This window comes from Ptychodera flava, chromosome 15 (assembly GCF_041260155.1).
Source record: "Ptychodera flava strain L36383 chromosome 15, AS_Pfla_20210202, whole genome shotgun sequence".
Classification (NCBI taxonomy): Eukaryota; Metazoa; Hemichordata; class Enteropneusta; family Ptychoderidae; genus Ptychodera; species Ptychodera flava.
In genome coordinates this window covers 1,996,984-2,011,357 of record NC_091942.1, presented here as the reverse complement: position 1 = coordinate 2,011,357, position 14,374 = coordinate 1,996,984, and the positions used below count along the sequence as shown (strand labels likewise).

Genomic DNA, 14,374 nt, shown 5'->3' with positions numbered 1-14,374 from the left:
AAATTACAGATTTCATCAGAAATTCAATATATATTACTAAGCTTATCTGTAGAAACCTGTATACCAAATTTCAAAGCTATCAGACCAGTACTTTTTGAGAAACACATTTTTTGACCAAAAATGGCAAAAATTGCCCCAAAATTACAAAATTGCAGATTTCATCATTATTTCCATAAATATCATTTAGTTCATCTGTAGAAACCTCTATACCAAATTTCAAAGCTATCAGATGAGTAGTTTTGGAAATACACATTTTTTGACCAAAATGGCAAAAATTGCCCCAAAAATACAAAATACAGATTTCATCAGAAATTCAATATATATTACTAAGTTCATCTATAGAAACCTGTATACCAAATTTCAAAACTATCAGACCAGTACTTTTTGAGAAATACATTTTTTGACCAAAAATGGCAAAAATTGCCTTAAAAATGCAAATTTGCATATTTCTGCACAATTTGAACAAATCTGAAATAGATCATCCCTAGGGACATATGTACCAAATATAAAAGCTATCTGACCAGTAGTTTTGAAGAAGAAGATTTTAAAGATTTTTTTACCAAAAATGACAAAAATTGCCTTAAAAATACAAATATGCAAATTTCACTACCATTTGAACAAATCTGATTTAAGTCACTCCAAGCAAACTGCTTATCAAATTTCAAAGCAATCGAACGAGCGGTTTCAGAGAAGAAGATTTTTTTACCAAAAACACAAAAAAATGCCCCAAAAATACAAATATGCAAATATCACCATGATTTGAACAAACTGAAGTAAGGTCACCCCAAGTGAACTGCATATAAAATTTCAAAGCAATTGGACTTGTGGTTTCAGAGGAGAAGGCAATTGTTGACGGACGACGCCGGACGCCGGACGCCGGACGCCGGACGCCGACGGACGACGACGGATAATCAACCTATTTGATAAGCTCCGCGTCGCTGACAGCGGAGCTAATAAAAATGATGATATCCAGACAGAAATTTCAGACCCTGTCACAAAAAACTGTGTCCACATCACTGTATACAGTCCTATACACAGCATACATGTATAGATGCTGTGATCTCAATAGGCAGAAATTTCAAACCCCTCAGGTGGTGACATCAGATACAGCACCATTTGCAGTCATGCCCTCACAGTGATACAGATCTGTTTATCAGCCCTTAATTTCCACAGCCATGTGGCATGCACCTTTGCTGAAACAGACCTGCACCACAGGGTTGTGTCAAAGCCAGCACAATTCTCACCTTGAAATGGGTACAACTTGAAGAGCATCCAATCCTGTTCTTGGGTTGAATGAAAGCTGTTTGACAAAACCACTGTCCACCACATACCTTAAAGAGTTAATATTGCAAACAAATAGATCAGATAACAATTAAAAGTGTAAGTTTTTGTAATAGCAAAACTCACCTGTACTAAGTCTACTGACAGTCATATATATGCAGGTCAATAAATTAGGTCGTTAATTGTCACAATAAAAACTGCTGAATTGGGTAAACACGACACACCCTGTGGTTACGTCTCCTAGGTATTGAATTTTTGAGTTTCAATCAGTCCTGCATATTTGTCTTGCGTATTCAACATTGATTTGATTTGTACTTGTCCATTTGTTTATTGAATGTGTAAGGAATATGAACAAACTACATCTCTGATTCCACATGATACAGTCGCTATTTTCCAAATCTCTCGTGTTCTTATTCCTATTCAGATTTGCCTGATGAAGCCATGATTATCTACCCTTTGAGCACCAAATTCAATTTGTGTCGCTTTTATAAAATACCCCAGTCAATTTTTTTCTAATTTTTGCCAAAATTTTGACAAAATAATGTAGCCAATAAAATATCCAAAATAATAAATCCATTTGGATCCATTTGATCCAAAATAATAAAAAACATACAAAAAAATAATAAATTGGTAAAATGTTGAACTAAAATTTAGTTGGGAAAACTGCAGTTGGCAAAAAACACTTAGATGTCTGATTTATAAAAGGAACAAGTACATGTACATCCTGCCAACATGAAACAATATACCTCTGCCAAAGTAAGTGATTTAATTAAGCAATAAAGCACACCCTGCGATGGTACGTACCATGAGATTTTGACCAGTTCATGACATATATGCACGAGCAATAGCGAGTGCATATATGAAGTGAACTGGTCAAAATCGAGTGGTATACCATGGCTGGGTGTGATTTATTGCTATTATATATTAGCAGTATATTGAAATTCTGGCATGGAACATGGATTTTTGCTCAAGCTGAGAGCTCACGCGTATGCCAGCCGTGGTATATCACCAATGCCATGGTTCTTTTTCCATCTCGACCAATCAGATCGCTGTATTTGCACCATCAATATACTGGTATAATATAATGGTTATTAGACATACTGTTACTTGACAACAACTGATCTACAAAGGCATCATTACAACATACCGTATTTGTAAGATTAGATGACCTGGGTCAGCGACATTAAATGGGTGTCTTATAATCGAGCCACCCTATGTTTTCCACCTGTACTGCTAATTTATGCTAATTTATTTGTATCAACTCAGCATAACTCTAGACTTTCACATGTTCTTTGTCAGAATGTACGGTACAAACAGAAGGCTTACATGGGCAAGATCTCGTAAACTCACAAAGTCAAACATACATGTGATTGAATACATGTACATTGACAGTCAACCTTTCCTAGAATCCTACAGAGAAATCACAGTGAGATCTAGCGATGACTTCCCAACCTAACTTGCCTTCTTTATCGCTGTTTGAAATTCTACTGCTTAAATAATCCCTGGCTAACCAAGCTTGTGATGTGGTAAAATTAAAGCTTGAAGCAATCCTTAAAAATCCGAAAAAATTCAAAACAGAAATGGTATTACCTATTGCGGCATGTATACATGCATTTGCTACAAGGAAAATAACCAACCATTCTATTAAAGGTCAGTGTCGATTAAAAAATGACAGGGCAATGAATTTCTTAGTAGTCAACAGTAAAAATCCATCCACAGTGAAAAAACTCTCAGCTGGTATTGAAGTTTTGAAAAGATAAGTTGGTATAAGTTGTTCTTGCAGTGGTAAACTTATGAAAAAACCACTGTGTTTGAATTCTCTGACTGCAGTTTTCAAATTGACATGGCGATGCTATCAAGATTTCTTTGGACATGTTTTGCAAAACACATGGAGTTGTCACAGTTACTTAACTGGTATTTTTGTTCCTGTGTGAACGCCTGGCAAAACAAGTTTGTTTGTACAGGCACTTTTACTTCTCTTGTCTGATGCAATCTATTGTAGTACACTTAGAAGGAAATAGCAAGAGAACATGGAAAGTGCCTTGATAGCCCTTTACTCTAATCAGTCCAACTGCTTTCTACAGAGTGGTGCAAGCTCTAACATCAAGAAATTTATTGACAGAGCAAATAAACAGCCAAACTCATTTGCAAATTGGTCAAGGACAAAATGAATATAAGATTCAGAAATCAATGTACAGCAATTTGATATTGGTAGTTGTAAGTACATCAGTTGTTTTGGGAGAAAGTCAAGGGCATGCACACTTCAGCTTGCCGGTAACAATCTCTGTTATCAGGTCCAGGGTTCAATTGTGCATTATCCCCTTGTGATTTTCCACCCGTGTAGTGCTTCAAGATGTACTGGAAATAACCCAAGGCTGTGATGGAACAGTGGATGGGCAAAATCAGTAACAATGGGAACCTTAACAGATTAACTCATGCTGACAGAGTTTTTCAATGCCTAAGAATCACATCCAATTAAACCAAAAAGGTTGTGCAAAAGATAGAGATTTGCACTGTGGGTTATCCGCATCTCCTGCGGCAGATTTGGACCTGCAAGAAAACCATACACATCTACCATGTATGATCCACTCAGACTACTTTGATATAGTCATTAGCTTTGTTGCGTCTATCACACTGAAGTGGACTAAAGTAAATTATATTTCGACTCTCTTTCTTCACAAAATGCTTGGTGGATTTTTCAAATCCCAGCAACAGGCTTTTCAGTGCCTATGCCAGTTGACATTTCTCTTCACATTAAAACAAATGTCAAGTATTTAAAACACTACTTCTTTTCTTTCTCATTTTATATTTTAAATGGGGCTTTTCTTTCCTTTTATATTTGCAATTAATTCAAATTTTCATCTCCTGTCATACATCATCACTATAGTTTCCGCATCATAAAAAGTAATTAAAGTAGGTTATTAAAAAGGTCTCCCTTTTCTGGTAGAAGTGGTTGTTTGGCAAGAAAGATTGACACCTCTCAGCATTTGTGTAATAATGATCAAGAAGTGTTCGAAGAGAGTGTTTTTTGATATTACTCTCATGTGACTTTTATTTGATAGTTTGATAATTCTGTAGCCTTAATTTACCTTTTGAAAATTTTGTAGCCAGAAATTATTGTGATGAAATAGAGAGTGAGATACAACCTTTTGAAGTGTCAGTCTGTACTTTGCAGTGATCAAGCAGACTATGGTGTTTAATTTCATTTTCCACAATTTTTTTTTTCTTTTTAAAATGAACAATTCAGTGATGGTTGTTTTTACTTTGATAAAATAATTTCATAACAGTTCAGTTTACCATTTCAAAGATATATGCCATGCCCACGGCAGCATATGGTACGTGTGCAATCTTATATTGAGACCTTGCTGTGCTAGAGAATAATTTAGATACGATGTACCATATGTAAAGTACACAAACATGTACCGATATGGCTCTGCAAGAGTTAATTTTGTGTATGATTGGATATCTTTTGCTTTCATCATATATTCTCAAATTATCTGTTCAGCTAGTTTTTAAACACTTCCAGCAAATCACAATATCAAGATTATTGTGATACTGTAAATATACATATAAGCACAGCAGCAATGCCAAGTTTGTGAAAATTTAATACAATTTGCTACAAATTATTTGTGATAATTTAATACTACCACACTCTATGACAATTTAATACATGCAACACTGTTATAAGTGTTAGTACATTTGTGATGTACAATATAATACTATCAGTATATACAATGCAAGATCCGAGGTATATGAATATTCCACATTGATTAAGGGTCATTAGCATAGAACTTTAATACCGAAAAAATTAATGTAATCTGCATATTTGAATGTAATCTACATATTTGAATATCAGTACATTTGTGATAATTTAACACAGTTGCAACACTGTCAGTACATTTGTGATAATTTAACACTGCTACACTGTCAGTACATTTGTGACATTTTGATACATGCTAACATATCTTACCTTATTCCATCAATAGTCAATGATGTCCCTGCAATATTTGTCGCTATGACACATTTTCTGACGCCAGATTCAGCAGGTCTGAAGATCCGCCTCTGAGTTTCTATACGGAATAATCATAAAAGAATTCAATACTGAAATACACACTTGATGGTAGTGATATCCACGTATTTCAGTGTTTCCTTGAAGACATGGTCATCTGCATTACAATCATACAGACACACATTTCCTGACTGAATTGCATGTGCATGACTTGGTTTTGTAATGCTTTCTCAGTGCATTTTCAATAGCATGTATTACACGATTTCAAGCAAAAAGAAATTTAAAAATGATGCAATGCTTGATGAAAACAGAAATAACTGCATTTTCTCATTACACCATCCTGCAGGGCAATTTTACCGCATTCATTTCATAGCAAAACTAGCAAATGAATTAAATATTAACATTATTCAATTAATTACTGAAATATTACCTATATCAAGACTATATTACTTTCTTATTGAATGTTTTTTTAAAGCCCGATTTTAACCTTTTTTTAAAGTTTCAAAAGAATTATTATGCAAATTCTTAATAAATTACTTGTTTCTCTTTTTATTTTGTGATGTCTACTCAGCTTGTGAATACAGAGCACCATTCAAACTTTGTTCACACTTGAGATAATGAAATTTGGTTCTTCAATATGACTATAGCTAGAGTATGTGCATGTAACTGCAACTATATCGATACATGTACATCTAGGATCACCTTTTTTTAATTAGAAATATAAAAAGTATTATTGTTTGGTGTCACCTTGAAGTTTTCAAATCATAAACCTAAACGAAGGCATTCGTTTAGAACACATTCCCACATTTGAAGAATAAAAAAAACATTTAGAGTCAAAAAATGAAGTTGGCGGTCGAGTCTTACTAGAGTACATGTACACTGATAAGACTTCTGCTGACATGTCTCACACAAAAAGCCTGGTACCTACTGGTATAGTAATTCCAGGTATCACAGCAGAAATCTTTAGAACCCTAAAGACAATTTTTTTCCTGCTATCAATCATCAAATTTGAATTAAGGTTTCCTAATACAGATGTACATGTGAGCAACTCTCAGCAGTGAGAGATCTTCCATGATTGTCACTTGATCAAGAAATCAAAGTTTTTGTCTGTAGGCAGGGAAAATCTACTTAACAAGTCATTGACAATGACATAGTCCCCACTTGCAATAGGAGTATTATCTTGATGGGGCAAGGAAATATGGTCATTAAGAAGTATCACTGGAGTGTATATGTTGAGATCTATGGGCATATAGGTCTATGTCGTTTTTCCCAATTTGAAACTCATGAGGCATGTCTATGTTATGGTTCTAAATCGGGCAAAAAGACCATACCTCTAGCTGTATTGGCCAGCCATGAAATACATATGCGCATAATAAATGAGGTAGAAGATGTGACATCTTAAGCTCTAATATCCTATCAAAATTGGAGGGTATAGAACTTGTGGTTACTGAGTTATGCATATATATGTATAATCAAGGTCAATGGTCATCAAGGTTACGTGACATTTTGAAAAAAAAAAGTTGTATTGCTTTTTAATCCCTATATGTCAAAAATCAGACCTCTAGCTCTATCCGCTTGCCTAGAATTAGATGTGTGCATAATTAATGAGGTAAAGTGTGAGTTGTCATAAGGTCTCCCATCCTACTAAATATAAAGGACATAGCACTCGTGGTTACTTATTTATTGACATAAATGTATATTTTAGGTAAAAGGTCATCGAGGTCACATGACATTTTGTCAAAATAATTCTATCCTATAGTTATCACTATATACCAAAAAACAGACATCCAGCTCTATTGGCTTGCTCAGAATTAGATATGTGCATAATTAATGAGGTACAGTATGTGGCGTCATAAGGTCTCCCATCATGCCAAATATGAAGGGTGTATCACTTGTAGTTACTGAGTTATGGACAAATATGTATATATCAGGTCAAAGGTCATTGAGGTCACGTGACATTTTGTCAAAAAAATTGCACTGCTAAGTAATCCCTTTATACCAAAATTCAGACCTCTAGCTCTATCAGCTCGCTCAAAATTAGATATGTGCACAATTAAAGAGTTACAATATGTCATAAAGTGTCCCATAATACCATATATGAAGGGTGTAGCACTTGTGGTTACTGAGTTATGGACAAATATGTATATTTGAGGTCAAAGGTCACTGAGGGTCACGTGACATGTTGTCAAAATATCTGAGATATCTGCGTGAACTGATGGACGTACGGAAGGACGAACGGACGCACGCACGGACACACGCACAGACATGACCAAACCTATAAGTCCCCCCGGACGGTGTCCGTGGGGACTAAAAAGCAGTCCATCTGCTTGTTACTGTTCAAAATCCCATTGGCATTACTCGCCAATAGAATTGGAGTCAATTACTTGACAGGACATGGCAGTCACACACTGACTTTTCATTTTTTCTCAGGATTACAGCTAGTACATGTTTCATTCAAATTTTGAAATACATGATTTTAGTATAAAAGTAAAAGCGGGCTGTTTTACTACATGTGAACATGGCTTCACATTCAGATCCAGTACACTTGTTATTGGTAAAGGAAGCTGATAAAATAACACAAAATTAAAATTAAATTAAAACGAAATTAAAACAAGTCATCGTTGATGACACAGTCCCCACTTGTTAATGGTACTTTGATTACATGTCCTAAGAGGATAGAGTCCTCTTCATTAATTGAGACATGCCCAAGTTTTGGCTAAGGACACGAAAAATTGTAACAAAATGGCTGCCATGCAGCCATATTGGATCATATCAAGAAACAAATTGACATACATATGTATGACATGGGTTAATGTCCTTGTACCAACTTTGAATAAAATCGGTTAAGATATGCCTTAGAGTATTATGGCCCTCGACAGGAAAAAATCGTAATAAAATGGCCGCAAGGCAGCCATATTGGATCGTATCACATAACAAATTGACATGCATATGTATGACATTAGTCAATCTCCTTGTACCAACTTTGAATAAAATCCGTTGAAACATGTCTGAGTTATTGCTCTGTACATGAAAATATCGTAATAAAATGGCTGCCTAGCGGCCATATTGGATCGTATCACATAACAAATTGATGTACATACGTAAGACATAGGTCAATGTCCTTGTACCAACTTTGAATAAAATCGGTTAAAACATGTCTGAGTTATGGCACTGTATATGAAAATATTGTAATAAAATGGCCGCCTGGCGGCCATATTGGATCATATCACAAAACAAATCGACATGCATATCTATGACATTGGTCAATGTCCTTGTACCAACTTTGAATAAAATCGGTTGAAACATGTCTGAGTTATGGCTCTGTACATGAAAAAATCGTAATAAAATGGCCGCCTGGCGGCCATATTGGATCGTATCACAAAACAAAATGACGTGCATATCTATGACATTGGTCAATGTCCTTGTACCAACTTTGAATAAAATCGGTTGCAACATGTCTGAGATCTGGCTCTGTACATGAAAAAATCGTAATAAAATGGCCGCCTGGCGGCCATATTGGATCGTATCACAAAACAAATTGAAGTGCATATCTATGACATTGGTCAATGTCCTTGTACCAACTTTGAATAAATTGGTTGAAACATGTCTGTGTTATGGCTCTGTACATGAAAAAATCGTAATAAAATGGCCGCCTGGCGGCCATATTGGATCGTATCACAAAACAAATCGACGTGCATATCTATGACATTGGTCAATGTCATTGTACCAACTTTGAATAAAATCGGTTGAAACATGTCTGAGTTATGGCTCTGTACATGAAAAAATCGTAATAAAATGGCCGCCTGGCGGCCATATTGGATCGTATCACAAAACAAATTGACGTGCATCTGTATGACATATGAAGTAATCCTTGTACCAAGTTTGAATGAAATCGCTTCTTGCATCTCTGAGATATCTGCGTGAACGGACGGACGCACGCACACACGCACGCACGGACGCAACACGCACGGACATGACCAAACCTATAAGTCCCCCCGGACGGTGTCCGTGGGGACTAATAAAACGAAATAAACTTAGAGTGATTAAATTTCGCAGATGTACCAAACTGTAATAGAAAGTGCCATTTAGAAATATTGCAACTAGATGTACATCATTCTATGTTAAGGTAGTATGCGCCTGGAAAGTCACTTAAACTTTTGCTCATACTTTCCTTAAGGATCTTTTAACCATTCTCTTTCAAAATCACGAATAAAAATTGGGGATCACTGTGTAACTTTTGGTTCTAGAGAAACAAATAACCCAAGCTTTACTGATATTTAAAGTTTAAAATATCCGCCATCCTTGTGTTAACTCTATGGACAGAAATAAAATTTTCGAATTTCGAAAAACTGAAAAGTATTCTTACACCAAGAGCTTTAAAATGAACCCCCACAAGTGGTAGATCAGAAAAAGTTTGAGAATCTGAATAACTGTCCCTGAGGCTTGTTCTACATTAACCTGGTTTTGTGTTCATTTTATAGACGGCATACACAATTGTAGAAACAAGGTTGAGACATTTCCTTGAGCGATTCTACCGTTTGGTTTTCAAGCAGCTGTTACAGCAGTTGTGAATATTTCTATAACATATTAAAGTGGCACTCCCACTTGGTAACATTTTTAAAACACATTTTTTTAATGCCAACGGTTGATATATGACATGGCGACTGCGCATGGATCGCGAGATATCGATAAACACATGTCCTCAAAAAAGTAAAATTTTCAATTCTGGTGGCCCACCTAAATTCAGCTTCCGAACATCGAACGTTTGGCACTGGAGCCATTGTCAACTAAGCTATGGAGTACGAGTCTACGCTAAAGCTGGTGTACGCCACAGTACCACTCGCGTCGGTGATCAGTCATGTTCCGTGGGAGAAACCTGAATCTTACTGAATCGGCAAAAAAACGTAAAACAAAGTTTGCTGATTCCACCAGAATTCGCATAGGTGACCAGCACAGTTACGTTTGGTTGATACATAGCGGCCGCCGCGTGGTATGCAGACGCATACCACGTGGCGGCCGCTATGTATCGAACCATGCATAACTGTGTGGCAGACGACAAAATGTAGTCATCAGAGGCGGCTAATATTTTACACGTAAAAACTGATATCTATGTGGTATTGGTTAAAAATCTAATACAACTGATTGAGAACAATGAAAAGGACAAAAACTAAGGAGAAGTTTAAAAAAATTTACCTGAGGTTAAGGCATAATGATGTATATAAAGTCTTCGCAGTTGGAGGTAAATAAATTGCGTCATTCGAACGTTTTTGGACTCCCTAGAATATCGACCATGAGCTAAACAACAAACCTTCGGGGGATTTTGAGTCATAATCAGAAACTTTGGGATATGAAAAATACGCTCGAGAAATGACATGTTTTTATCGATATCTCGCGACCCGTGCGCAGTCGCCACATCAAATATCGACCGTTGGCATTAAAAAAATGTGTTTTAAAAATGTTACCAGTGGGAGTGCCTCTTTAAGGGAGACCGAGTTTTCGTGACATACCAGTACATCATGTGGACATCCATGGCATCCATGGGAAACATAATTGTTATTTCTTAGCTGTGGATGAAAACTTTGCCATAAATCCTACAATATACTAATATTGACAAAGTGATTTGCTCAAGCATTAAAATCAACTTAATTCAATCAAGAATTAGCTCAATCTGCAAACATTGTGGGATTTACACACGTTATTAACTCATTTATCATGACTTTTGAATTTCCATACAGTTACCAAATAAAAGCTGCATTATTTGTCACATTGACACAAACCTAAACTGGAACCAAATTTAAACATTATGGGAAAATGCTTTCAGAATAAGTAGACCATCAAAAAACTGACCAAGAATAGCAAAAAATCCTCAACAAGCGACCTAGCGGCCAATATAGCTCCGCTGTGTTTATGTAGAGAATAACTATTTTTGACACATGTTGATGAAGAAGGTGGAAATCTTTGATAGCTCAATGCAGTGGCCAGAAAAAAGTGGCTAAAATAGCTGCAAAAATACACAATTGAAGATTTCATCATACTTTGAATAAATCACATCGGATCATCCCTAAGAACATGTCAACCAAAGCTATCTGATGAGTAGTTTTTTGAGAATAAAATTTTCTGACCAAAAATGGCAACAATTGCCCCCAAAAATAAAAATTGCAGATTTCATCATCATAATTTCAAAAGATCAAATTTAATTCATCTATAGAAACCTGTATACCAAATTTCAAAGCTGTTAGACCAGTACTTTTTGAGTAACACATTTTTTAACCAAAAATGTACAAAATTGACCCAAAAATTCAAAATTGCAGATTTCATCATAATTTCAATAAATATCATTTAGTTCATCTATAGAAACCTGTATACCAAATCACAAAGCTATCAGATGGGTAGTTTTGGAAATACACATTTTTTGACCAAAAATGGCAAAAATTGCCCCCAAAATACAAAATTACAGATTTCATCAGAAATTCAGTATATATTACTTAGCTCATCTGTAGAAACCTGTATACCAAATTGCAAAGCTATCAGACCAGTACTTTTTGAGAAACACATTTTTTGACCAAAAATGGCAAAAATTGCTCCAAAATTACAAAATTGCAGATTTCATCATAATTTCAATAAATATCATTAAGGTGATCTGTAGGAACCTGTATACCAAATTGCAAAGCTATCAGATGAGTACTTTTAGAAATACACATTTTTTGACCAAAAATGGCAAAAATTACCCCAAAAATACAAAATTACAGATTTCATCAGAAATTCAATATTTATTACTAAGCTCATCTATAGAAACCTGTATACCAAATTTCAAAACTATCAGACCAGTACTTTTTGAGAAATACATTTTTTGACCAAAAATGGCCAAAATTGCCTTAAAAATGCAAATTTGCATATTTCTGCACAATTTGAACAAATCTGAAATAGATCATCCCTAGGGACATATGTACTAAATATCAAAGCTATCTGACTAGTAGTTTTGAAGAAGAAGATTTTTAAAGATTTTTTAACCAAAAATGACAAAATTTACCTTAAAAATACAAAAATGCAAATTTCACCAGGATTTGAATAAATCTGACTGAAGGCACCCTAAGTAAACTGCATATCAAATTTCAAAGCAATCGGACAAGTGGTTTCAGAGAAGAAGATTTTTTACCAAAAACACCAAAAAATGCCCCAAATATACAAATACGCAAATTTCACCACGATTTGTTGAAACTTAAGTGAGGTCACCGCAAGTGAGCTGCATATAAAATTTCAACGCAATTGGACATGCAGTTTCAGAGGAGAAGGCAATTGTTGACAGACGACGGACGACGACGACAGACGATGACGGAAAATCCACCTATTTGATAAGCTCCATGTCGCTGACAGCGGAGCTAAAAATACAAGATTGCAGATTTCATTATCATTTGGATGAATCTCAATTAGGTCATGCTTTAGGAATATCAAAGCTGTCTGACCAGTGGTTTGGAGGAAAATTATATTTTACCTAAAACTGGAGTAAATGGCCTTCTAAGCACAGTGGATTATTTCACAACAATTTGATCAAACCTGATTTAAATTATCTCCGGGGACAATGTACTGGAAATGTCACAGTAATTGAACAGGTGATTTCAGGATCCAGAAGCTTTGAATGCAAAAAGTTGACGGATGACAGCTGCCAGACAACCACGGAAAATCACTTTTTTGATAAGCTCAACGGCGCTGACAGTCAAGCTAAAAAAAGATAATGAATAAGCATATTTAGATGTGTATAAGGATGGAAATCCTAAGGAAAATAACAAAGACTTAAATAAGTTCTTGAACACTAAAAAGCCCCAAACCATATGGCAAAGAAATTGTAAACACGATTTTCACTGACTAAATCTAGAACATATAATGCCAATACAGTGAATATACTTTTGGTTTTTGCTCAACACTGCCTTTTACCAACCCAGCCAACTGGGAAATGATACTGAAAATAATAACAGAAAATAAAAAGTACAAGCTTCCTCTTTCTAATCCTCCCAGTCTTTCAAACTCAATGACACAAAATTGGGTCCCAGCGTCTTATGCTTGAGATTTAAGACATGTTGTTTTCTGAAAGTCCTAATGATTTCTATAAAGGCCAGCATTGCTCTAAGGCATGTTCCACTGTATGTCAACTTTCAAGCAGACGTACTTGTGCTAGACGTTACAAGTTTGAAATGGCATCTAATGCGTGAGGGGAATCCGCAATGCATTAATTAAATAATGCTACATATTGGCATTGACATTCTTGTCACCTTCTCTGTCACAGCGATTATTTCACATAAGGCACCTGTCATTTGTTTCCATGAAAACACAAAAATTCGACTTAAAGAATGACTGATACCATCTAAATCTAGATTATTGCTTTAATGGCTGCTGTATATTACAACATTTATGTGTCAGATTACAGCTTAGTCTAGCAGCAGACTATCTCAGGAAATTTACACATGGTTCAGTGGGTTAAGCTGTGAAAATGACCTGGAACCCTGTTCTCTGATTTGATAATAATCACAATTAGGTACAATAACCCAGTACTGCCTGAAGGTGGTGTAAATTCTGTCTCTGCTATCATAGTGTGATATATAAAGATGTTCTTAGGCATCAGAAACAAGGCATATTCATTGTATCTAAGTAAATTACATGCAATATCTAGGTTTGTTGTTACGAATGAGAAATTTTCAAATGCAGATTGAACATCACTTTTATGCATAGTCCTTCAGTTGAAATATTTTTTAAATATTTGACTGTCAAAGGACAGGAAATTTATCAGCTTTTAATAATATCGACAAGCAAATTGGCCAACGTAATAAAACATTCAAAAGAAAACAATGGACTAACACCATGTAAATACTCAATATCAACAACAACTACTGCGAGAACCAGGGCTTGATAACATGCCCTCTTTAACCCTTTGAGAGCCGTAATTTTTCCCACAAAAATTTTTGTGCAACATTTTACCATTAAATTTCCTGTAGTATTTTTGATAATTTTGAACAAAATGGACATCACATTTCATTGGCTACAGATTTTTATAAAAGTATTGGCAAAAATCTGAAAAAAATTAACTGGGGT

The 14,374-nt window shown here is 35.4% G+C and overlaps 1 protein-coding gene across 3 annotated transcripts in view; it reads right to left on the bottom strand.

Moving 5' to 3' along the window:
- LOC139150839 (probable ATP-dependent RNA helicase DHX40) overlaps positions 1 to 14,374 on the bottom strand; it is a 188,367-nt gene that overhangs the window by 60,030 nt on the left and 113,963 nt on the right. For all 3 annotated transcript variants that reach the window (XM_070723250.1, XM_070723251.1, XM_070723252.1), the window contains exons 6-7: positions 5,252 to 5,351; positions 1,245 to 1,331 (exon numbers count right to left, since the gene is read on the bottom strand). In XM_070723250.1, the coding sequence (XP_070579351.1) occupies positions 1,245 to 1,331; positions 5,252 to 5,351 (187 nt within the window). The remainder of the gene's footprint in view (positions 1 to 1,244; positions 1,332 to 5,251; positions 5,352 to 14,374) is intronic.